This window comes from Cygnus atratus, chromosome 2 (assembly GCF_013377495.2).
Source record: "Cygnus atratus isolate AKBS03 ecotype Queensland, Australia chromosome 2, CAtr_DNAZoo_HiC_assembly, whole genome shotgun sequence".
Lineage (NCBI taxonomy): Eukaryota > Metazoa > Chordata > Aves > Anseriformes > Anatidae > Cygnus > Cygnus atratus.
This window is the reverse complement of record NC_066363.1, coordinates 92,548,612-92,572,424: the sequence shown is the minus strand read 5'-3', so window position 1 is coordinate 92,572,424 and position 23,813 is coordinate 92,548,612. Positions and strand designations below refer to the sequence as shown.

The following is a 23,813-nucleotide window of genomic DNA, read 5'->3' as shown; positions in this document are numbered from 1 at the left end:
ATTCAGGTTGGAAGAGACACGAGGAGGTGTTTAGCACAACCTCCTTCTCCAAGCAGGATCAGTTATGAGATCAGGCCAGGCTGCTGGGTGCTTTATTCAGTCAGGTCTTGGTAAACTTCCATTGATAAAGACTCTACAACCTCTCTGGGATACATGTTAAAGATTCAAATCGTGTTACTGTGAGGACTGTGTTAGAAACGGTCAAGACATCTGTAGATTCCTCACTTACTACCTCCTTCCATCTTTGCAGTGGTAAATTATTATCATTATTTTCAGAAGCCCCCAACTGTTTCCTGTTGCATAAAATGCATGTAACATTAGCTATTGCATTTTCAGACTTCACTAGCATTCTCACTGGGCTAAAGATTGTGACTAGAGAGTTGTAAAATGCTTCTATTCATTCCCCACATTTTATTTTCACGTTTCCCTCATATTTTCTTCAGATGGATTTATTTTAACTTTCTGCTAAGAATTCAACAATTTTTGAAGAATAAAGCTGAGAAAGTGATGTTAATTTAACCTATGTGGTAACATTTTTGCAGCTGTTTTTACTGAGAATTTCTGGTGCTTTGGAGCTCCAGAGCTACTCTGTAGACTACCTGATGTTAGTAATATGTTTTTAGTTCCCTCTTTCAAAATGCCTTCATTCATAAACAGTTGAGAAGTCTCTGAAAAATGTCACTGGCAGGCTTCAGGAAAGAGACTACCAGCAGCAAAATTCCTCCCAAGACCCCACTGACTGTCTCACCTCCTTTGAACATGCTCATGTCATATTTGCTGTCTTCCTTTTAGAGCAACATCATGCCTGTCCTGCAGAGCAGCCCGCAAACTGGAGAAACATCATCTGTAAAGTGCTTCTCTCCACATCTAGGTAATCCTGTGGTGGCAAGCATCTGAAATGAAAGCCAAGATACAGTGGTTTAGTATCCGCTCCTCCTTTTCCTCCTGCTGCTATCACATGTGGCAAAAAGCAGCCTGACTCACATATTGAGGGTGATGAAGAAGAGGATTGTGCAAAGCAAAGGTTGTGTGGTGAGCCTCAAACAGGAAAAGATGGAAATGTAAAGAGAGTGGTAACTGTCCAGCAGGGTGCCTAAAGCACAGGATTCTTATGTGGAAGAGTGAAGTGGGGAAGATGTAATGAAAGTGAAGATGAACATTGTTCAAACAAAATGCTGTCTCTGATAGTCTGCTTGGACCTTCTCTTAAAATACACAGAGAAAACAAGAAATCCTTTTGTGAGTTACCAATGGGCAAAATCCTTGAACAGCTGCACAAAGAAGGAGCACTGAGCCCCATGTTCAGGAGGATACTCAAAATCCACAGCCCAGGGGACTCTAATGATCCCACCAGTACGGTAGATACACAGAGGAAATATTTCAGTCATTTAGTTTTAGGGCTAATATTCAACAGCAAGTGGTTATAGATTCTACCATATCAAGAAATATTTTGCAGATCTTTAACTTGGTCTAGGTTTTATGCTCTGTTGTTCTCTAACTCTACCCAATAAATAGCCAAAAGGCACAGCTCCTCAGCTGGCATGATTTATTTCCTGTGTGGGTGCTGCCAGGCTGCCATCATCAGTGCCACAGCAGTTCAAGCAGGAATACCTTGAAGGCTTTGCAGAAGCCCAATAAACTTTGGAGGCTAAATCTCTTCCTATGCTATTGTAAACTTTTCTGGATGGAAAGAAGTCATTTTGTGTTACCACAGAGGAGAAACAGGACAGCACTGAGCTGTTACTGTACTCTGTTTTAGTCTATCGGGAATGCAACAGAGGTAGGGTGCCATATACAATGACTTCCATGAACAACCCATTCAGGAATGCTTTTGTGGTGTCAGAGAACTTCCTTCAGTAATCTGACATGCCTAAAAGTTGCCATGTTTATTGTGGAAGTAACACAATAGCCACAGAAGAATTAAATGGAACAGGCCATGAACATCGTGTCTGCTATAGTTCACTCAGAACAGACCTGTCACTGTTTCCCGTGTAGCACTTTTCTCCTTTCTCTCTTCTACAAATAGGCATGATATTTATTTTGTATAGACTTGTAGTTTGTGTGACACTGGCTTCAGCTTTGTATATAAATATTTCACTGGAGTAAAGTCGGTTCCAGCATCATCATCCTTCTTGGTTTTGCTCTTCTTGTTGACACTGGGCATCAGTGCATCTCTCCTCTAGCAAGCAACAAAACATGTTTTATGGTTGGAGGTTGTTACTTGCTATGTTCATTAAGCAATGAACAGTGTTCTTTAATTAAGTTTGCTACTGTTTTCTTTTCCAGTGCTGTGGTATATAATGAGATGCTAATATGTTGCTGAACTACGTCCCAGTCCTGCATGCTATCTCTACATAGAGGTCTACCACAAGGCCCAGTTTGCTGCATATAGGTTCATTCTCTCTTGGTCGCCGAAAAGCACGTTACTTTTTGTCTGTCTTATTATTATTATTATGATCCAATCACAAAAACAGAACCGTGCTGCTTAGGCTGCTGGCAAGAAGAGCAATTAACCGCAAGGGGGAGTAGTATTCAATAATATGAAACCAAACCACTGAGGATTTTGTTTGTACTGTGTAAATTAAGTTTGGAAGTGAGGTGTCTAAAAAATGCAAACCTGCAGGAGCAGTTGTAAAGAGAAGAGTGAAGAAACAGCCTCTTCCTAGGGCTCTGTTTTTGTAGATAACATTTACTTTCACGGTTTTGGCTGTTCCCATTAGTAGTACATCAAGCAGCTAGCACTTCCAGGGCTACTTTACCAGCAATGTTTTGTCTTTTTACTTTGTCTAGTGGCTACCCATAATTTGTCTGTAATTAGTCACTTTGTACAACTCCTTACATAGTAATTTCTCACATAGTGGTACCTTGTGAGTAGGGCTACATGCTATGACTGCTCTTGTGCATTTGCAATAAAGCTTGCCACTCAGGTGACCTGTACATCTCCACAATTAGTGCAGCAGACTATCACATGTACATGCCAAAAGGTGACCATTCTTTAGCAGCCCTTCCTTCTAATGCTAAGGTCCAGCCCTTGCACCCTTCACATCCGCAAGGTTCACCAGCTATGTGAGCCTCGGCATTGTGGAAGTCTTCAGAGTTGTGAATGACAATTGTGTATTGTTTATTGACTGGTAATTTGCAGTGATTTTACATTCTCAGAGCGTACAGGTACAGTTACAAGGCGTCTTTGTCACCTACGAATAGGCCAAGCTTTCATTACCTCGGTGGTTAGAACCCATGGAAAGAGTATTAAGATGATTGATCAGGTTGCGATCAGCCTCAGTTTTGCCAGGTGAGCTGATTTCAGTATCACAACAGTTCTGTGTTCCTTGATGCTATCCAGTATGTCCATAAGTTAGGGTTCTGCTAATAGCAGTCCTTTGAGGGTCTGCCTGTAGAAGGGCTTTTAAACTTATTTGTACTAGGTCATGGGCTGAGGTTTTATTTGTTTCTTTTATCTTCAAAATGTGTTCAGGTGTTACAGAGTTTCAAAGGCCAGTTTGTCATCTTTTCCAAGACTTTGAAACTCCCCTCTACTGAGAAATGGTTTCTCATTCTCCCACTTAAACTTTACAGACAAAATACACCATCACACAGATTCACGGACAGAATGCCTCTTGTTTTATTGGGATCTTTTGCAAAGAGGAATGCTCAGGTGGGAAATTCGATGTCTTAACCAAGGTAGTAGGTTGCTGTCTGGATGCTGATGTTGCAAACATTCCTGCAATGGCACCTTCAGCTAGATGGATTAAGACTTCCCAGACTTTTTCTGGTGAATTCTTACAATCCAGCTGGCCTGTGAACCTGCATGACCACTATCATGTCTGCATGATCAGTTTATGCTGCTTATCTTAAACTATACAGGAATCACATCTTAACTGTTAAAGAAATCTTAACTGAAAAAAAAAGAAAAAAGACAGTTCTATGTACCCATTCGTGCATAGGCAGGAATAGTTTTCATTGACTATTAAAAATTATGCATGGCTTGCCCCATTCCTTAATCTTTCCCCAGGAACTTCTTGGGGAAATCCAAGAAGTGAAGACACTGAAGAGTCCCCGAGGGACGTTCCCTTTTCTGACACCTGTGAGGCAGGCACCTGGGGCCCCATCCACCAAAGCCAGAACCACCATCACAGCCCCCAAGCATATTTTCTTTTCAAAAAGAGCCTGCAGACCTTGATTTCAGAGACACTTCTTCCAACCAGAGTATTACTTAGAGGCTGTAAGCCACAAATGCGAGAACCACCTAAACAATATATGCATCAAAAGAACCCCAAAACTCAAGATTTGAACAAGGAATTTTAATCTGAGGTGATAACAAATCTAATACCAGCTTTTATTCTTGGTTTGATAACAAGCTGCCCTCTTTTCTTCATTCCTAGTATTTCACAAGGATGAGGGTGGGTAAATGTGAAGGATTGTAATATACATACAAAGAGATAAATACGAAAAAAAGAAAAAAAAGAAATACAAAGAGATTTTTTAAAGGGGAACAGGGAATCCCAGGCTCTGAACAATCCTAGAGTAGCATGCTTGTAGTTCTTTACAGGCAGCAGGAACTTTTGGACATCTGTACGGGGAAACAAAAAGGAGCTGACAGGCAAAACAAGGCGTGCGAAGGATTCGGGAGGAAGGTAGAGTGCCCTACATACCAAATTGAAGGAAATACCCGTGTGCTTAGCAAGTTGGTGTAAAATTCCATTCCTCCCACCCACCTTGCCCAAGTAACAAAACAGTGCAGAGAGATGTAAGGGTTTTTATTATTTTTGTTGTTTGTTTAACAGGTGAGTTTGTATTTTCATAACAAAACAAAACAAACAAAACAAAACAAAAAACCAACACCAACCAACAAAACCCTTCAATAAATATTTTGAAAACAAATTATTCCTTCACTCTACATACACACAGACATTTTCAAACAAATCAGTAATCCAGAACAACGGCTGTCGGGCAAAATCAAGCTCATAATAGAACTTTCAATATAATAACTTACAAAAGAGGACTATTTCAAAAATACGTAACGCACTAAGAAACAGGAGTTTTGGTAGAAACTAATAGGACTGGTGCTTCTAAACCAGTTTCATGCTCTCGAAAATCCTCCTCAAAAAAACTCCTTGATCTCAATAGACTGATCTGCAAAGTGTCCATGAACAATAGTTCAACAATCAGCTGTGCAAATAGCTGGCACTTCTAAAGAAGTGAATATTGTATTTATTCCTTTGCATCCAACCACATACAATCAAGCATGTGATGCTTCCAATCATTTATTTATACTGAAAAGTATTTTACTTCCTGATTATGTTTTCTTTAAATATTTTGATGTCAGGGACATATACTATGAAAAACTGAAAAAAGCATAAAATGTTTCTTCATTTAGTATTAAGAACGAGTGAAGATGCACAAAGTCGAGGCATGAGTCTTGAATATATTGGCATTGATTCACTGTCTACAGCTGTTCCGCTGAGTTGCTGTAACTGCTTGTACCTACATATGAAATGCACTACAGCTGGGTGGGCAGACACTTTCCACATCCTGAAGGAACGGCACATGAGTTAAGTTGTTCTGAATTATTTGTTCTACTGGGCAATTAGGGCACATGGATATGGCCAGCTTCAGCAGCTTGGCTAAGGTTGTCACATGAGCACTAACTCAATCACATTCTCATGGCTGAACCTGCATGAGCTTGGCATCCAGACAACCTTTGGCCTTTCTGGTGTCTGCGATGGTATCTCTTTTTTTCCCTCCATGTTTGTCCACTCAAACTTTATTTAAAAATAAAACCAGTCCATAAGAGGTTAATAAATCAATACATCACCATTGGCACCAACAAGGTGAGCAAAGTAACAGATGAAAAACTGAGTATTTGGGAAACAAACGTTCAAGAATTTTGTTTCACGTTAGATATTTTTGCTGAGGAACTGCATTAGGTTCTATACACTACTTCAAAAGAGTTGTATTCCGTTTCCTGACAGAAATGAAACTGAGAGGCAATAATAAGAGAAAGCTCCACATCTGCTAGTTCTGTTAAACTTGGATGGGCATCCACCGAGCTGGATTGTTTCTGGGCCATGCGATAGCTGATGGCCTAGAGCAAACATGTTTGGCAAGTCTATCCCTCAGCTAATAAAGAAATGCTAACTAAAGAATGACAACCTACCAACACTGATTGAAGTCAAGTAACAAAGACCGACATTATAAACAAAAGGGTAACAATTGTCCCTTTGGGGTCTAAGGCTGGATTAGAAAGGAGAAGGAAAAAAGACTTCCACTCCAAAACACATGGCACTTTTGAAACTGAAGGTAGTTCCTATGCTCTACAAGGAGCCAAAGATTTAAGGGATTTCACGCATGGAAACCCACTGGGGTATTTATTTTTTGTATCTAGATATGTTTATTGTGGTAATTCAAGTAAAAAGCTCTGCTTCGTAAGTCTTTACAGAACTTGTACATCTGTAGGATTTCCACGGTCATGGGTATGTGAAGGGGTGAACTGTAAGCTCAAAATTTCAGAGTTGTGGAAAAGCGTACTTCAGGTCTGGGAGAACAGAGGCAGTCAGGGAAGAAGGGTGGCTGCCACCCTTCTGAGCACAACAATCAGAGCCTGAAGGAGCAACAGAGCCAGGCGCAGTGACTACGGAGATTCCTGGAAGCTGAACACGTACCCTAAGTGCACTGGGATGCAGAGGCAGCAGCACGGTGATGTGCATAATGGAGGCACACTGTTAGGTTATCACTGAAACCTTAACTGAGAGAAAAACGTAAGCATTGTCAACATTTCTACTGTATTATGAGGATACAACTTCAAGTTTATATATTATTTTAGTATTCAAACACGTCTCCCTAACTCCAGTGAGGCTCTCCTCAATCTGTTTAAATGTTATTTTAAGTAGCATCTTTTGGATGTTTCGTCCATAAAGTCCTATTTGTATTTTGAGCCTGGAAGACAATACAAGACTGATCAACCTGAAGCACAATCACACTATTCCCCTCTCAGAGTACTGATGCATACATTTTTGATATATATACATACACACAGATACATACGCATACACACACATATATATTTGTATATATGTGTGTATATACGCATAAGATTTACGTGACAAGCATCTTGCTCAATCATGGTCTCTTCCAAAGATCTGGCTCAAAATCAGTCTTGCTTAAAAAAGACAGCGTTGAGGCAGCACGCAATGCATGCATAAGGAGCACAGTGTGCTGCCCACACAGTGGAGACAAATCTCACTTTTCTGTTGATAGAGCACAACCTTCAGCTTGGTAAATTACTCTGAAGTGACTTCTGTTTAGCTCCTTCTGATCCCTATGGAAGCTTGCATATCTCTGGAGTACACTGCAGTCTGCAATACAAACACAGAGTTTTAGAGCATGCATAGCTTGCTGGAGTATCTGCTGTTAGTGAAAGGAAAGGCACCAACACTGCACGTCCCATGCAAATACAAATGCAGTGAAGAGTAGAAATGGAAACACAGAAAGAAAATGTGACAGCTTCAGACTACAAGTGTGATTGTCCCTACTCTTCACAGCAGACCACATGAAACACCATTACTCCCCCTACCGTTTTCCTAACACTGCTTTTTCTACCCTCTTGAACTTCTGTAGTTCAATAGCTAGTTCCCAATATCTCAAATACAACCACATAAGTCTTCCATTTTGACTTCTGCTTCTGTTCAGCAGATTGCCACAGTAGTTATCATGTTTGAAAATATCTTTTAAGCCACTTTCCATATGTAGAGCCACAGCAACAGGATCAGTTGCCGCTTTAACTAGCAAATTTTTCTCTATTTCTAGTCTCTGGCTTCTGGGTACCACAAGACTGCAGTAGATCTCCTGTCTTTCCTTAAGTCCATCTTCAAATTCTTTTAGTAAAACGTTGGCTCTCTTTTGCCATTCTTCTTCCTTTGCCAGGCAACTTTGGTACAAGTTACCTGCTGCTCCCGAGTGCAAAAGAACTTGTTTCTCCCTCTCCAACTTCTCCTGCTCCTGTTCTAGGCTTCTCCTCTCTTCTACTAGCTTGCGACTCTGGGACACGAGGGCTTCACGGTAGCTCAGGGTCCTGTTGCGCTCCTTTTCAAGCTCCAGCTCCAAGTGAGCAACCGCGCGACGACTTTCCGTGATCGTATCCCGGTATTTGGCTTCCAGGTCTTTCTGTAGAGATGAATGTTTTCTGTAATACTCGTTTTTTTCCTTTTCTATTTCCTTCTGACATTCTCTGGTCCAGATCCAACCTAAAACATATAAAGGGGATTAGAGAAATCTGCAAAATGGGTACGGATAATTAATTTAGTCCCTGAAGAAGTTTTTAGTGGTAAAAGTTTTTCCTCCCCCTTTCCCAGCCAGCTCAGGCCTCCTCGGAGGCCTCACGGAGGCCAGGTGCCTGCAGGGGGCCTGGCGCTACTCACGGAAGGCCGCCAGGCCCAGCATGGGCACCAGCAGGGCGTAGTTCCACCGGCCGCCCTCCTCGCCGGGCTCCCTGCGGTTGGGCAGGATGTTCCAGCCGGGGGGCTCGTTCAGGTTGTTCATGGGGGCGCCCTGCTGGCTGCCCGCACCGGGCCCGCCGGGGAAGGCAAGGCCGGGCCCTGAGGCGGGGAGCTCGGCAGCGCCAAACGGACGCCTCGACGCCCTCGGGCCACTTCGGGTGCCTTCGGGCGCCTTCGGGGTACCCTCGGGGTGCCTTCGGGTGTCTTCGGGCCCCTTCGGGTCTCTTCGGAAGCCTTCGGGCCGCCGCCGGCGCCGCGTCCGGGGAAGCCGCTGCTGCCCCTGAGCTGCCGGCCCAACCCCTCTCGGCTGTTCCATTAGAAGCATCGGGGGGGGGGGCGAGTGGGGGAGCAGCGATATACTCGCTCCAGCGCTGAGCGCTGCCGGGAGCCTGGCCCCGTCCCTGCCCGCTGTCGTTGTGTGTGTGGGGAGGAAGGTTTGGGGTGACTCCGCACTCGCGTAGCTGCGGACACCCCCCTCCCCCCCACACTTGGTTTCTCCCTGCGGGGCCTCTCCGGATAACGGCGCCGGTAGCGGCGGCCTCGCGCATGCGCCCTGTTCGCTCCCGCGGCTCCTTGCGAAATGGCGGCGGCGGTGGTGGCGGCGCGGGGCTGCGCGAGGCGGTGGCTGCGGCCGGTGAGTCCGGGCCCTGACCCGGCCCTACCCCGGCCCTCCCTGCTCGCAGGCGGCCCCGTGACCTTGGCGGGTCATCCCCGGGGCCAGGGCCGTCCTTGCCGGGGGAGCTGCTCGGTTGCGACCCCCAGCGCCTGGCTGAGAGCCGGCCGGGCGTTGTGCACGGGGGGCGCCTCGTGAGCGGCTCACGGAGCTGTCCCGAGGGGTCTGTGAGGGCCGGGAGCCGTTGGGGCAGAGGGAGGGGAGGGCCGAGCAAAGATCGCAGTCCGGCTGCTGGGTGCTCTCCCTGAAGAGAAACACAGAAAAGGGTGCGGTAGGCACAGCTATAGCTGTCCCTGTCTTAGACAGAAAGGCTGGGAGAGTCACTTTATTTTTTTAAAAGGCAGTAAAGTGGCCCTGATGGGACCTTTCATCGTATAAGGCCCGCAGTGTGCCAGGTAGCAGAACAATTCAGGGGCAGTGCAGTCAATATCCGCGTTTAGAGCAAAATCTTTTTCTGCTCTGTGGAGTTCTTTTCGTAATCATGTTGAGGAGGACTTACAGCAGAAATTTTTGTGCGTAGATTTAAGAGAAAAGCATACGTGGGTGGGAAGAACAGTTCTGAAAGCTTCTCCTGAGCAGAAGCCAAGATATAGAAAGTAGCCTGCTAGAATTGTGTGGTCTTAATTTTCTTTTTTTTTATATGTTTCTAGAAATCTCTGATGAAAAAAATCTGTCATAACTTAAGCAATAGGACCACGGAAGTGTGGTATAGCAACTTCAGTAAACAGACACTTTTTTTAAAAAAGGAAATGAAGTGCAAAGCATTGTGGCAAAATTCTCACTGGATATTGTAGCAGGCTGTTTACTTTGTTTACTCTGGAAAAAACAGGTCAACTTCTTTCTGTGCTTTAGGGCATAACCGCAGTTTATGCTTTCTCTAGATGACAGTAAGCATGTGCAAACCTGTTGTTTGCGTGCTGTCTTTACACACAGCAAAGATTTTCTTTGCTGTGTGCAGTAACCAAGTATGTTGTTCATCCCCAAGAAATAATTTATTGCAGTAACAAGAGCTGCACTGCTATTGGGACATTTCAGAAACAAGCAGCAGCAGTAGTATATTCTAGAGAACGCATGGCTGCCAAATCTGAAGTGTGCAGTGTAGCCCATCATGTCAGTTGGAGTTCTGCTAGTCTAAACCTCAGCTGATTTCAGGCCTTTGGAAGCACTTTTTCTGTATGGAGGACACCCTGTTTTAGTTTGATATGAGATTGTTGGGTGAGTTGTCTTGCAGATAAATTTATAGATAGATTACATCTGGTGCTTCTGTTTCATCTGGTTGCCAGCAGATTGCTTAGTCCGATTCTGTTCATGCAGTGTTAATGAAGGTGACTTAATATGGGAAGTAAGATGGACGTGAAATTGCCCCAAAGTGTGATAACAAAGCAAGGGAGAAGGGAGGGGAATCGCTGCTGAGAAGGGGGTGCTAGCAGAATTCCTTAGGAATAGTTTTAATACTGATCTTATGTAATGATCTTACCTAAATGTCTTGGCTGTTTAAAAAAAAACAAAGAAAAAAAAAAGCAACACAGAAGTGTGTTAGCGAGTATGATGACACATCAGATTCACTGTTATGCAAGAAGATAATTTGAAGAAACTACGAGAGATGATAAAACTAGGTCAGGGAAGGGGTAATGTAGTTCACTTCAGGGGTGGGGAAGAGATGGTTATTGGGAAGTTCCAGAGAAGCCCAGCTTGTTAGTATGTTGTAGGGCGATTAAACCATGGCTATAACAGTTGCTGGAAAAGGCAAATACAATCAAAAAATGCAACAGAGTGGTATTTCAAACAGAGAAGTGATGATACACAGTGCTGGTCACTGCTATGACTGTCTTGCTGTTCTAATCAATCACACATGCTCAATTAGATGCATTTTTCTGAACAGTGTAGAGAAGGAATGCTAAGTTCCAAGAAATTGCTAATTTATACTGTGGAGACTAAAACTCTGGTTGTTTCAACGTATCAAAGCCAGGACTGGATACTGGCTAGGTGTGGGTGTTGTTTTTTCTGTCTTTGTTTTGTTTTTGAACATGCCAGGGGAGAGAGAATAACCCTACAGAAAGGGAAAACTGTGCCCCTGTGCTTCAGTCAGAAGTGAATAAATTGTTTTAAATTGCCCACTAATTAATAGAGAATGAATGCAAGAAAAATATATCTGGCTTTTGAAGTGATGATATGGAACAGCCTTTCCCACCACTTTTTTTTTTTAACTCTTCGGTGTTCTTAAGTACCTGTAATCAAATTCTGAGCATTTTTTTGACCTAAGACAGGTATTTTACAGTAATTCCTGTGGTTCTCATAATGCTGCCTTCATCTTTGCTTACATAAGAAGAGTGGGATAATACAGGGTATGAATTGCAAACGAGCTTCTGCCAGTGCAGCCTCAGAGAGGTCTGGGAGACTGGTTGGTTAGAGTGAAGTGGATGGTTAGTCTGTGACTTTCTGGTACTTGTAGCTCTGTCGCTCATGCCGTCAGAACTGTTGTTATGAGTGAAGGAAAGTCCAAACTTCACTAACTTTAAAATACGTTGATGCAATATTTGTGAATCATTGGAAAGTAAATGGTTATTAGAAACGTGGAGTAGTTGAGAATGCTGAAAATCTGTCTTGTGGAAACATTTGGTTTACAATAGTTGTCTTTATTTCTTTCCACAGTGGCCAGCAGCATGCCAGACTCTTGCACGCAACTTTCACTTCACAGTCTATGGAAAGAAACATGCTTCTACGAAGGTTTCTGATTCGGTATGTTCATGCTTTTCTATATCCTAACTAACAGGTCAGTGCTTCAGAGAGATGCTGTCAGGGACAGCTTTCTGTGTTGTGTCTGGTGCTTGGCTTTGGTGGAGTGTTGTGTTCAATTAAGTAATGGGATTGACTTGCTGAAATACATTGCTTGTGTCTACATCAGGTTGGCTCAGCTTGAAATAGCTGTGACCATAACAGACTGATTTATTTTTTTCTAGATTTCTACACAATATCCAGTAGTGGACCATGAGTTTGATGCAGTTGTTGTGGGTGCAGGAGGAGCAGGCCTGCGGGCTGCATTTGGTTTGTCAGAGGCCGGATTTAATACAGCGTGTGTTACAAAGCTGTTCCCCACCAGATCTCATACTGTTGCTGCACAGGTGAGAAACGAGGTAGAACAAATGTGTAAAAACAAATATGCACTGTAAGAGCTGATCTGGATATGCACATGAACATGATGTGCCAGGGCCACACTTTCACTGTAAATATTATGTAGCCCTCCAAAATTGTTTCAACTAAATGTATATGTTTAGCTTATATTCAATTCTTTTTCATTGCGTTCTGTGTAACTTTGCAAGCCATTGTGTTATACAAAACGTATTAAGGTACAGGCCATTGTGAAACTGATAAATTGCACGGGTATCGCTTGTATCACTTGTTTGTAGGGGCATAAAGGGTATGAAATTCTAATACAAACTATGAAAATCTAATAAAGCTGTACTTGACTGATACAATTCAAGGAAAATGTGTTTTCATTTTCAGGGAGGGATCAATGCTGCTCTGGGAAACATGGAGGACGATAACTGGAGGTGGCATTTCTACGACACAGTGAAAGGCTCCGACTGGCTGGGTGACCAGGATGCCATACACTACATGACGGAGCAAGCCCCAGCTGCGGTGATAGAGGTGAGATTCGCTGGCACTGATTGCAACTCATGTCATTCACAACAGGGTAGCTCCCGAAGAGATCTTCTTACTAGGAACATGGTAAAGTAACTTCCTGCTTATTATGCACAACTATACCTGATGCTTGTCTTTGGGTTCAACAGCTGGAGAATTACGGGATGCCATTCAGTAGAACAGAAGAAGGAAAAATCTACCAACGTGCGTTTGGTGGACAGAGTCTTCAGTTTGGAAAAGGAGGACAGGCTCACAGATGCTGTTGTGTTGCAGACCGGACAGGACACTCGCTGTTACATACTCTGTATGGCAGGGTAAGAAGCTGTGAAGTAGAACTTGTTTTTTTTATTTGCAATCAGTGGTATCTTCGAGCATTGGAAGAAAGAAAAACAAAATGACTTGCATGCATCTCAATGAGGAATCTAAGAGAACAAGTGATACCAATTCTGGATTTCCTTTCTTTTTGAGGCACTGTGGAAAGATGCCACCTAGGTGATGCTTGCTTTTTTGTCAGGAGTACACGGAAATCGGAATATATTGAAAGATCGTGCGTATAGTGGTTATCCTGAAGGCAGTGGATATTAAATAGCATACACTGTTAGCTTTGTGGTCTGAAGTAGTTTTTATTGTTACAACTTCTGCATCTGTTAACTAGATTCAGACAATATTTATCTAAGCCTTCCCAAATATCTTTTTTTTTTCCTTTTTTTCCCCTCTAAAAATTTTGACACTGTGGCTACAAAAGATTTGGTTCTTTTTAAATGGCAGTAAGCTACTTAAAACCTAAAATTAGGTACCTAATAGCTACTGCTTTTCATTTACTTCGTAGTTAACCTGAAGGACAGTAATTAGCTAATACTAGACTTGTTGCTGCAATAGAAATGATCAGTGCTGCCAGACACAAATCTGATCCTCGAGGGCACGAAAGAATACATTTGGCTTGATGACGCCTGCTTGTTCTGTTTATATACTTGGCTTCTGGAGATGGATTCTGCTTCTCCGAGGCAGACCTAGTGATACGTGCTTGTGCATGTGTCAAGCTTTGTGGCTGACTCAAGTGTTGCCAAGCACGGAGTGAAAGAATGCCTCTTGCTGTCTAGCTATGCCTTCTCAGAATTAAGCGGTTTGGTAGCTACGTGTGTCTCTTTGAGCTAGGTTAGATTTGTTAGCAAATGTTTATAGAGATTTCTAGGGAAACTGGCTTCCCTGAGAATCGGTGGAAGGTTAGTTGTTTTTTTTTTTTTTCATCCTTATGCAGCCTGTATGCATAGACAGTTTTGAAGAGTTGTTACTTAAGTTCATGTTTTTTTATCATTAAAGTTCCTTTTTTATTTTTTATTTTATTTTCCTCCAGTCTCTAAGATATGATACCAGCTACTTTGTTGAATATTTTGCCTTGGACCTGCTCATGGAAAATGGAGAGTGTCGTGGTGTTATTGCCCTTTGCATAGAAGATGGTTCTATACATCGTTTTAGAGCAAAGAACACTGTCATTGCCACTGGGTAATGTAATGTTTATGATAAAAGATGGAAAATTGAGTGTGCTGCTAGCTGGAGGGCTGGGTGTCTTGTACATGTGTCCAACTCCATAGTGTGAAGGTGACATGTTGACTTGAAAAATATAATTGTTTTTACCCCCCCCTCCATTTGATCAAAAACAATATAACTACAAATTCAGTCACTTTTTAAGAAAAAAAACATCTATTAGCTTTGTGTCCAAGTATAAATTTAGTATGAGGTCTAGCTTCAAATTCTAGAACAATGACATGGAGCTGAAATGTGTAAGAGTATTATGTATGCATATCCACAGCATCTTAGATTTTTAAAGTGTGCTATTTAAAGCAGGCATTGTTGCAGTGCTACCAAGGTGTGTATGCATCTGTAGTATTTTGAGTTTCCTGTAGGAATCACCTTTTTCAAGATTCTTGAGAACCTATTATATCAGTGATAAAACTGCAAGTCTAACTGTTGTAAGGTGAAATTATTAGATGTTCAGTGTAACTTTACATTAGTAGTTGCAGAAATTTTTAGGTGTATTAGAATACTATATGGATTAGACTTCTGATTATTGTTTCCCATCTGTTTCAGTAGGATAGATATGTTTATAAATATCTTGTGTAGAAAAATACTAAGTTTGCTAGTTGCAGTATGGTTTTATGAATGCCAAGGCTGTTTTCATACTGAAGTTCTTTGAGCTACATACAGTAAATAGGTTAATATTTCTTTTGAGAGTTTGTCCTGAAACTGGGAGCATTGGCAGTGCTCAATAACATTAAAGCAAACTTGTTAGCTTCCAGGCATAAAAATTTGCTATTAGCGACAGTGAACTTTAGACAAGTTTTTCAAATGTAAGCATATCGAATCAGGGGAATATTGATGATTTTGATGAAGCTGTTGTTATAAGCTATTTTTGCTAAAACTGCACATAATAGTTCAAATAGAGCCTAGTGGAATTGGATTGAGAGAACGTTCTGAAATGACTTTCTTTCTGACAAAAAGGTTTTTGTTACTAACCTAACTATTCTACTTTGAAGTTGTCTTTTTTTTGGGGCCTTCTGTCACTAGCCATTTTTCGACTAAGTGTAATGGGACAATACCAATTTGGTTTGGTTTTGGTTGAACTTATTGCAGGACTTGGCAAAAGTCAGGTGTTTTGCTCGTTAACACACTCTTTCCTAGTTTCACTGTTGTGCAAGCAGTGTAGTTGAGTATATGTTTGGATGTTTTTTTTGGCTTTTTTTGGTTTGCCTTGCTAACTTTGTTAACTCTGTGTTCTTCAGAGGGTATGGCCGCACTTACTTCAGTTGCACGTCTGCACATACTAGTACAGGCGATGGCACTGCTATGGTCACACGAGCTGGCCTTCCCTGCCAGGACTTGGAGTTTGTACAGTTTCACCCTACGGGTATGGAATATGATTACAGAGTATGAAATAACACTTGCAACATTGTTTTTAATATGATGAATAGATTTTTTTGTGGTTTTAGAATGAGCTCGTCAGTTTGCATTTTTATGCAACACCTCATTGCTTTATTAAATGCTTCTGGTGGATGTTCAGACTTGCCTGCAGCTGCTGCAGAATATAAATCTGAGAGTACAGCTATTACAACATGAGAAAGGTCTAAGCTGATATACCAGTTACATATAAAGGTGTTGCTTTTACAATACTAAAAGATTTTACAAATTCCTAGTTGGAACTCCTTCATCTCTGAAACTTGTTTTCTCTCATGTTTAAAATATTAAAGGGTATATCTAATATTTGATGTTAGATACAGGAGCAGTAGGATAGATTGAAATGTTAGGAAGTTGCACACTAGAATCTTTTGTGAAAATTGAGTAGTTGAAGTAAAGGTGTATATTTTAGCCATATTATATGTTTTGTAGCGTGGGATCAGTGTCTAAACTGTGGATAGCATGGTCACAGACTAAAAAAGATTTTTTTTGTTTGTAGCTAAATAGATGCTGAGTTTTAGCTTGTGATAAATGGTGAACTTTTTGAACAGTTTAACAAATACAACATTGTAAAAGTAATCATAAAGAGATGCAATGTTCATTTGACGCAACTAAGTGTTTTCTAGTCAAAGATGTTTAATTGTCTGGTAATTATGTTAAAAGTTATGGAGTTATCAAGTGCATGGGTTTGTTAGCATTCTTATTTTCTATGATGAACCAATGCTGAAGACTAATGGATAGTCTTTTTCTTTGGAGAAGGAATGCTGTACTCAGTAAGCTTTTACATTCCACACAATTTGAAGCCATCCTGCACTGCCTTAGCACAGGAGAAGAGGCAACGAGATGAGCAGACTGACCTTGAGATAAACAATTTCTGGTTTACTTTGAAATCTTGAACAAAGTAATTGCTGAAGATCTACAAAATCTTTGTAAAATTTGCCGTGTGTATTTGTGGGTGCAGTTCTCTTCTCGTTGTAATACTTTAGATACCATGGGTGTTCCAGATGAAGTTGCTCATCTTCCAGGAAGAATGCTTGAAAGGAGTAACTACTCATTTCTGATATCAGGGTAGAATTAAATTTAGCCATGTGACTTATTTGCATTATTTTAAAGTAGACCTTGCTTCTGCAATCCTGGCTGTGTTGGTTAGGAATTTGGCTTGAGTACATTTCATGTGATGGTTGTTTTCCTTCTTTGCAGGTATCTACGGGGCTGGTTGCCTTATAACAGAAGGATGTCGTGGAGAGGGAGGTATTCTAATTAACAGTCAAGGTGAAAGATTTATGGAGAGATACGCACCTGTTGCTAAAGATCTGGCTTCCAGGGATGTCGTGTCTCGTTCTATGACCATAGAGATACGGGAAGGAAGGTTAGTTAAATACTCTAATGAAGCTGCAAGAATGAATGCTTAATTGTATTAGATTATATGCAATACAATAGTTCGTTTGTTCAACACTGGATAATTAATGAGATAGAGCTTTAATAACTGTTAGCTGAACACTGCATTTCAGGCAAAAATTTAGCTTGTTGCCTCCTAACGTCCCCTAGAGGGGAACAGAAGATGTTATGAGTTTCCTGTTTGAATTCCTTGTGTCTAGAGACAGTTGCTCAATTATCATAAATTTTTACATCTTTCTGTGGAGATATGGTTGTTTAAAGCCTTAAATACTGTGGATTATTGTAAAAGGAAAGCTGGGAGGAGAAGAGTGCACTTAAATTCTGCCACGTTCAATAGTCTTTTCAAATATGTTAGTATTTTTGTCAAAGATGAATTTTAAATTTTCATTTTTGGAAAGGTAATCACAAATGAGCTTAGAAAAATTAGTGACTTGCAAAAACTTCTGTTGTGTGATCAAATGTTGATACTTTTGTTTTTTGTTTTGACAGGGGCTGTGGCCCTGAAAAAGATCATGTGTATTTGCAGCTGCACCATTTACCACCACAGCAGCTGGCAACTCGTCTCCCAGGAATTTCAGAAACAGCTATGATATTTGCTGGAGTTGATGTCACTAAAGAGCCTATTCCTGTTCTGCCCACTGTGCATTATAATATGGGAGGTATTCCTACTAACTACAAAGGACAGGTAGGTAATGGAGATCATTTTTAGTATTTTTTTCATCTAGCAATAGGAAACGATTATCCAAATATAAATGTAAGGGCGCTGAATAACGTTAACTAAATAACAGTGTTAGAGTACTTAAAACACACAATCCAGTTTGGTTTTATGAATAACTTGAGAACCATGTTCCAGTCCATCTGGAGATGGAGCTTTGGGAAACTTCTAAAGTGAAGTTTATGGTTACTGTCACGTCTATCAACAATTCAGGCCATCAGTTTGAGGATAAGATACAGTTGAACAGGGATCAAGCTAGCACTGTGTTACAATATTTAATTCACTATACCTCATATAATCCACTAAAACAGACTCCTTCAACTCATACTAATTATATGCCAATTTGATGGTGTCAACTGATTTTTTTTTTCTGGTTCGGCATATTCTACTTATTTTTTTTAATGCATATTTTCCCTTGGAAATGCATGCAGATCAGATTTGCTTCCTGTGCTTTTCTGACTTGCTGCGGAATTGTGAAGTAATACATGGTTCTGTTTCTTAAGTATGACTAAAGAAATCTTAGGTTTTAGTGCTAGCTGTATTTATTACTTACCCTTTAAAACTAAGGTGTTTATAGTTCTAGGGTTGGGGAAAAGTTCGTATTGTTGTTTCATCCTTACTTGCACATGGCATTTGAAAAATAAGGAGGCTTGCGTTCTTAAAAACTGTGTAAGAAAAGAGTATTAATCCACTATCTGAAATGTTAGGTGATTACACATGTGAACGGTGAGGATAAAGTGGTACCTGGCCTATATGCTTGTGGGGAAGCAGCATCTGCATCTGTCCATGGTGCAAATAGACTTGGAGCGAACTCCCTTCTGGATTTGGTGGTCTTTGGCCGTGCTTGTGCCCTTACTATTGCAGAAACGTGCAAGCCTGGTAAGTCTCACAGTTTGTCTCACTCTTATACAGATGTTTACACTTACGATCTTACTTCTGTGTAACAGAGTTGTTGGTACCTACTTCAAATGAAGAACACTAGACCTAGACTATTAGTTGTTAGAAAGTGCAGGAATTGGTGTTTATACTCTTTATATGCAGGTTCTTAACTGTGCAACTGCTTGTCATTAAGACTTGCTTTGTAAGCTGATCAACTTAAAACCAGTACTCAGTTTTGCTGTTGGCAAAAACAGTTGAGATTTTTCACAAACAGCAAAACAGAATATTGAATATGAAGACTTGACTTCCCTATGTCCTGCACTGCATCCTCTACATCAGTGTAGTTTGTTTTACACTTAATTCTTTCATATGGTGCATTTTGTTGCCACCTTGTGGATTTATAAGGTGTACCGTGAGTGCAAGTGATAGAAGAAATAAATACAGAATGTTGAAACATCTCGTCCACTAGAAATGGATTATCACTGCTGTATACTATTTTTTTTAAATAATCTGGCTTGCTAAGCTGAATTTAAAAGCAAACAAAAAAAAAAAAACACTCATAAGAGGCAGTTACACTGCAAGAGCAACTGAATTCCAGTAGTTATTTGTTTTTTCATAGCTAGGTGCCCAAATGAATAAGACTGTTTGTGCAGGCTTGGACTGAAAAAAATATTATATGAAGTGGGGGTTTGTGATGGAATTGGTTTAGGTCTACCAGTGCTCTTTTGCTCTCAGTTAGTGCAAACATTTAAACTCAGACCAGTCTTTCTGTGGTTCCTCTGAGTTTGAAGTTGTGGGAAGGTTTTTAAGTAGTCTCAATGCAAGGCTACATGAGAGATGAAGTGTGCTTTTGAGGTGCTGCACGGCTGGTTAGTTTAGCCATGTTTGTTGCCCAACGACATAGATTCCTGTATTGGTGAAAAGATACAGAGCTCTTAATGGGACCAAGAGAAGGTGGGAGGTTTGGGGATGAAGAGACAAGGGAAGTGTAAGAGAAAGTGGTGAGGAGCCACAGGCAGTGAGAAGTTTTAGAACAATTTGTATCAAAGTGCAGTTTTTAAGTAATTAACAGCAGAAGTTCACCAGATGTACTGGCTAGATTCCCTGCCAACTATCACAGGAAAGAATGCGATTTATATATTTCACTGAGAACTTTATTTTTAAGTACTATGGATACTTTTGGTGAGGGTTCAGGAAGGTTACAGTAAACCTGTATCTCAGACAAAGAAATAATTGTTTTACTCAGATCTGAGTCACAGTAGCTACTACTTTATGAATCTGCCAGAAAGTCACCTATTAAACTTACTGAATTTTTCCTTAATAGGAGAGCCAGTTCCCTCCATTAAACCAGATGCTGGTGAAGAATCAGTTGCTAATCTTGACAAATTAAGATTTGCTAATGGAACCATAAGAACTTCAGAAGTGCGACTTAACATGCAGAAGGTAAGCTTGATGAAGTCCTCAACAATAAGGGGGGGAGAAGCTGTGAGCAAAAAGAGGTGGATTGCTTGCTTTGCTAACCACACTGTTCAGGATTTGCCTTGCAGAAATAAAAAGGACTTGTGAGAAGATTGTATGTGTGCAATAGATGCTCTGTCTCAGTTTCAGTACTTTCTTCTTCCCTTCGTGGTTATTCTGTTATACGTTGCATAATAGAATGGGTTTTCCTCTGGGGTGAACAGAAGAATGGTATTTCTTGTTCTTCACGCTGCAGGCCTGTCTGAAGTCAGAACAGCTCTGCTGAAGCTAATGAAGTTATGAGGGGTGTTATGCACATATGGCATATGAGACTAATTTCTTTTTGCTGTCTTGCAGACAATGCAAAGCCATGCAGCTGTATTTCGTACTGGCTCTGTACTACAAGAAGGCTGTGAAAAACTTAGCCAAATTTATAGTGATCTGGCGCATCTCAAGACATTTGACAGAGGTAATTTGATAGCAAAGACACTTGGTCAGAGTGCTCATTGGGAAAAGTGTTTTTTTCTTAGACCTTCTGTTTTTCCTTTTTTTTTTTTTTAAACCTGGACATTTTAAATCGTTAGAAATATTTTATAGAACCCTAATTCCTAAACATGGTCATCAGCAAAGTATTTGATCTTATTAGACATTTTCTAGTTGTATGCTCTTTAAAAGAAGTAGACACTGAAATCAGAATTAACTCTGTAAGTGCTACAGTTGTCTCAGAGCGTGATGTGAAGTTGCTCAAATGCTAAGAGGAACTTCATAAATATCTTCTGAAAAGGCCAGTCAGTTGTCAAAAGGTGGTAGGACACTGTTTTTAGGCTGAACACAGCTTTATTTTTTCAGCTGAGCAGATAGCTCTGCATACAGCTACCGTCTTGTGGTGTGTCTTAGGAGGACTTGGTTAATTAAGTGCAACCAATGTACCTTTTCTCCACTCTGGTTGTGTGTTTCTCTCCATCTACTACATGCTCATAGACGTTTATTTGAACGTTGAAATTAAACTGGCTTTCTTGGATACCTCTCACCAAGCATCAAGAAAAGAAGTGTTGTGATAGCTTAGAATGTAGGAATTAAAATGAAGGTACATTCCTGTAAGGAACTTGGGGTCTGCCTTGGAGATACTTAATGAAGGAGAACCTTGTATAACTAGCAGGTTCCCCCCCCCCCCCCCCCCCCCCAAGTTTTAATCAGCACTAAGATAGAAGTAAATTAAGAAATAATTTGTTTGTAGAACACTTTCCATAGTATTTTAATATTTGACTAGGTATTGTGTGGAACACTGACTTGGTGGAGACCCTGGAACTGCAAAACCTGATGCTTTGTGCTCTACAAACCATCTATGGTGCTGAGGCTCGCAAGGAGTCCCGGGGTGCTCATGCCAGAGAGGACTATAAGGTATGCATTTCCTGTGATGTGGGCATAGCATTGCTTGTTATGTGTCCTGGATGAATTATGTAAACATCTTAATTTCTTGAAAGTCTTCAGAGTCTGGAGTTAAGGCTAATGTAGTATTGGTGGTCTCATCTGCCCTGCTCTATTTATTTATTGTATATAAAATGACCAGTGCGTGCAACAATGGGTGATCTTCTTGAGAGAAGAGTAGTTCCATGAATGCATTGGAATTATTAGAGAGGTCAAAGCAGGAGTATAATAAAACCTGTTTATACATTCATGACCTTATTAAAGCAGAATAACCATTCTCTGCAAGAAAACGTTATCTTAAATGCTGAAGTTTAACAAGGACTTGGAACTTTGATACGGTCAGTGTTAAGGTAAAGTTTGCTGGCTATTATGAGACATGTATTATAGTTGTAATTGGAATGAAACTAATAACGTGGTTATAAAGTGATTTACAGATACAAATTTCTGGTCTATATTAACATAATTTTCTCCCTAGGTACGGATAGATGAGTTTGACTATTCCAAGCCACTCCAAGGCCAACAGCGCAAGCCATTTGAAGAGCACTGGAGAAAGCACACCCTTTCTTATGTGGATGTCAAGTCTGGGAAGGTAAGTTGAGTCTGATGCTTGAGGACAGCTGCTGCTAACATCCTTTTCAAGGGAGCAGTCTTCCAGTAACATTCATTCTATTCAGTACTGTCTGGTAAAACTGTTGGTTTTAATAACTTCATCCGGTGGTAACTTGGTGGAATGTGTTTCATGTAGGTTACCAACTGTTCATTTAGTACAGAATGAAATGAATAATGGGAAAACAGCTTAACATCAATCAAGACATTCAGTTACCTGTGTTACGCAGTCATTCCTGTAGCTAGCTTGTCATGTTTAGGTACAAGTTTTGTTTGTCTGATTTTTTTCTATTCTTTTTTGTTTTAGGTTTCCTTGAAGTACAGACCCGTAATTGACAAAACTTTGAATGAAGAAGACTGCTCAACTGTTCCTCCTGCTATTCGCTCATACTAGTAGCTTACATCCAACTTGCAGTCCTCTCCCAGAGAGGGTTAGTGTACATAAGCGTAGCACAGGCAAATCAAAATACTATTGTAACTACCAGTTAATGAAAAATGTTGCCTAGAAGCTTCTCCAAATTGTGTTCTGCTCTTTGGTGTGGAATGGAGGACAACTTGTGTTCTTTCACCCACCTTCTGAAACTGAAAGGGAAAACACCAAATGCGTCTGAAGTGATTAAAATCTTGTCACAGTATCCATATGTTATGTATATAATGTCTTCGTTTTGAATGTATAGTTATTTCTGTATTTTAAGAATAAGAAATGCATTGCAATAGTTTTAGACAAGACTGAGATGCTGAATTTTATGATTTTTAAAATTAAGCGTCAAAATTGGTGATTGTAAGTAACATGAAAGAAAAGATGGTGCTATAGTAACTATAACCTTTTTTTTCTAAGGCTAAAATTGTAAAAATAAAAGTAATGCTATTGCTTTATGGAAGGAAACAAGATGCTGCTTCTCCTCCAGCAGATAACAAGTGCAATTCATTTCCTCCAAATTATACCATGAGTAGATTATAATCTTTATAGCTATCTGTGGAATTTGTGAAGCCGATTTTGTGGTGTTCTGTGGGTATTTCCTAGACTGTCTCTTCTTTCAGAGGAACTAAGGCTCCCTTTTGCCAAAGGCTCATCTAAATGTTGAGACTTCTCTGACTTGAATTAGTATGAACATGTAAAGGCACAAGTACTGCCCTTCTTGCAGGATTTGAAGTATAGTTCCACAAATGAGCATTAAGCACTTCCGTGTTTTTGTTTCTGTGTTTCTGCACTGGCTGAATGTTTTATTCCCTTGCTGCTGCTGCTGGGAAAAAAAAATACAGATTATCTGCCTCATTTAGTGGTTCTGTGCTGTGCATCAGGGGTTTTACTCAGCCTGGGCTGGGGAGCAGTGGTCAAGTGCCTCGCTTGGGTGGGAAGAGCAGAGGGAGCTCTTCAAGAACTGCTCCCACACGGCTCCGCACCACGGGGTCCGTCCATCCCCCAGGAGCAAACTGCTGCAGCACGGGTCCCCCACGGGTGGGCGGCAGCTCCCCCCAGACCCCCTGCTCCTGCGTGGGCTCCTCTGCACGTCCCGCAGCAGGGCTCCTCCTCCTCCTCCCTCCTGACGCCCGTCCGGGGCGGGTCT

General features: G+C 41.0%; 2 protein-coding genes across 2 annotated transcripts; one reads left to right on the top strand and one right to left on the bottom strand.

The window, feature by feature from the left end:
- Nucleotides 1–4,739: 4,739 nt before the first annotated feature.
- On the bottom strand, nucleotides 4,740–8,819 carry CCDC127 (coiled-coil domain containing 127). The gene is made up of 2 exons (XM_035550673.2): nucleotides 8,417–8,819; nucleotides 4,740–8,242 (listed from the first exon to the last, which is right to left on the bottom strand). Exons 1-2 carry the CDS (start codon nucleotides 8,817–8,819, stop codon nucleotides 7,569–7,571), a joined length of 1,077 nt encoding a protein of 358 aa, XP_035406566.1. The 3' UTR covers nucleotides 4,740–7,568.
- Nucleotides 8,820–9,012: 193 nt separating this feature from the next.
- SDHA (succinate dehydrogenase complex flavoprotein subunit A) lies at nucleotides 9,013–23,521 on the top strand. Its single transcript, XM_035550672.2, has 15 exons — nucleotides 9,013–9,128; nucleotides 11,820–11,906; nucleotides 12,128–12,289; nucleotides 12,672–12,815; nucleotides 12,959–13,123; nucleotides 14,164–14,312; nucleotides 15,590–15,714; nucleotides 16,962–17,130; nucleotides 17,649–17,844; nucleotides 18,582–18,753; nucleotides 20,078–20,196; nucleotides 20,569–20,680; nucleotides 21,482–21,612; nucleotides 22,115–22,228; nucleotides 22,553–23,521. The coding sequence occupies exons 1-15, from the start codon at nucleotides 9,075–9,077 to the stop codon at nucleotides 22,637–22,639; spliced, it is 1,986 nt and encodes a 661-aa protein (XP_035406565.1). The 5' UTR covers nucleotides 9,013–9,074; the 3' UTR covers nucleotides 22,640–23,521.
- The last annotated feature ends 292 nt before the right edge of the window (nucleotides 23,522–23,813 follow it).

Bases quoted from the DNA above. Each gene is read 5' to 3' on its own strand.
- SDHA (XM_035550672.2), top strand. From the start codon at position 9,075: ATGGCGGCGGCGGTGGTGGCGGCGCGGGGCTGCGCGAGGCGGTGGCTG. The intron at 12,816-12,958 runs GTGAGATTCGCT...TGGGTTCAACAG, and splicing joins CCCCAGCTGCGGTGATAGAG to CTGGAGAATTACGGGATGCC. The intron at 13,124-14,163 runs GTAAGAAGCTGT...ATTTTCCTCCAG, and splicing joins TACATACTCTGTATGGCAGG to TCTCTAAGATATGATACCAG.
- CCDC127 (XM_035550673.2), bottom strand. From the start codon at position 8,819: ATGCTTCTAATGGAACAGCCGAGAGGGGTTGGGCCGGCAGCTCAGGGG. The intron at 8,243-8,416 runs GTGAGTAGCGCC...TATATGTTTTAG, and splicing joins GCTGGGCCTGGCGGCCTTCC to GTTGGATCTGGACCAGAGAA.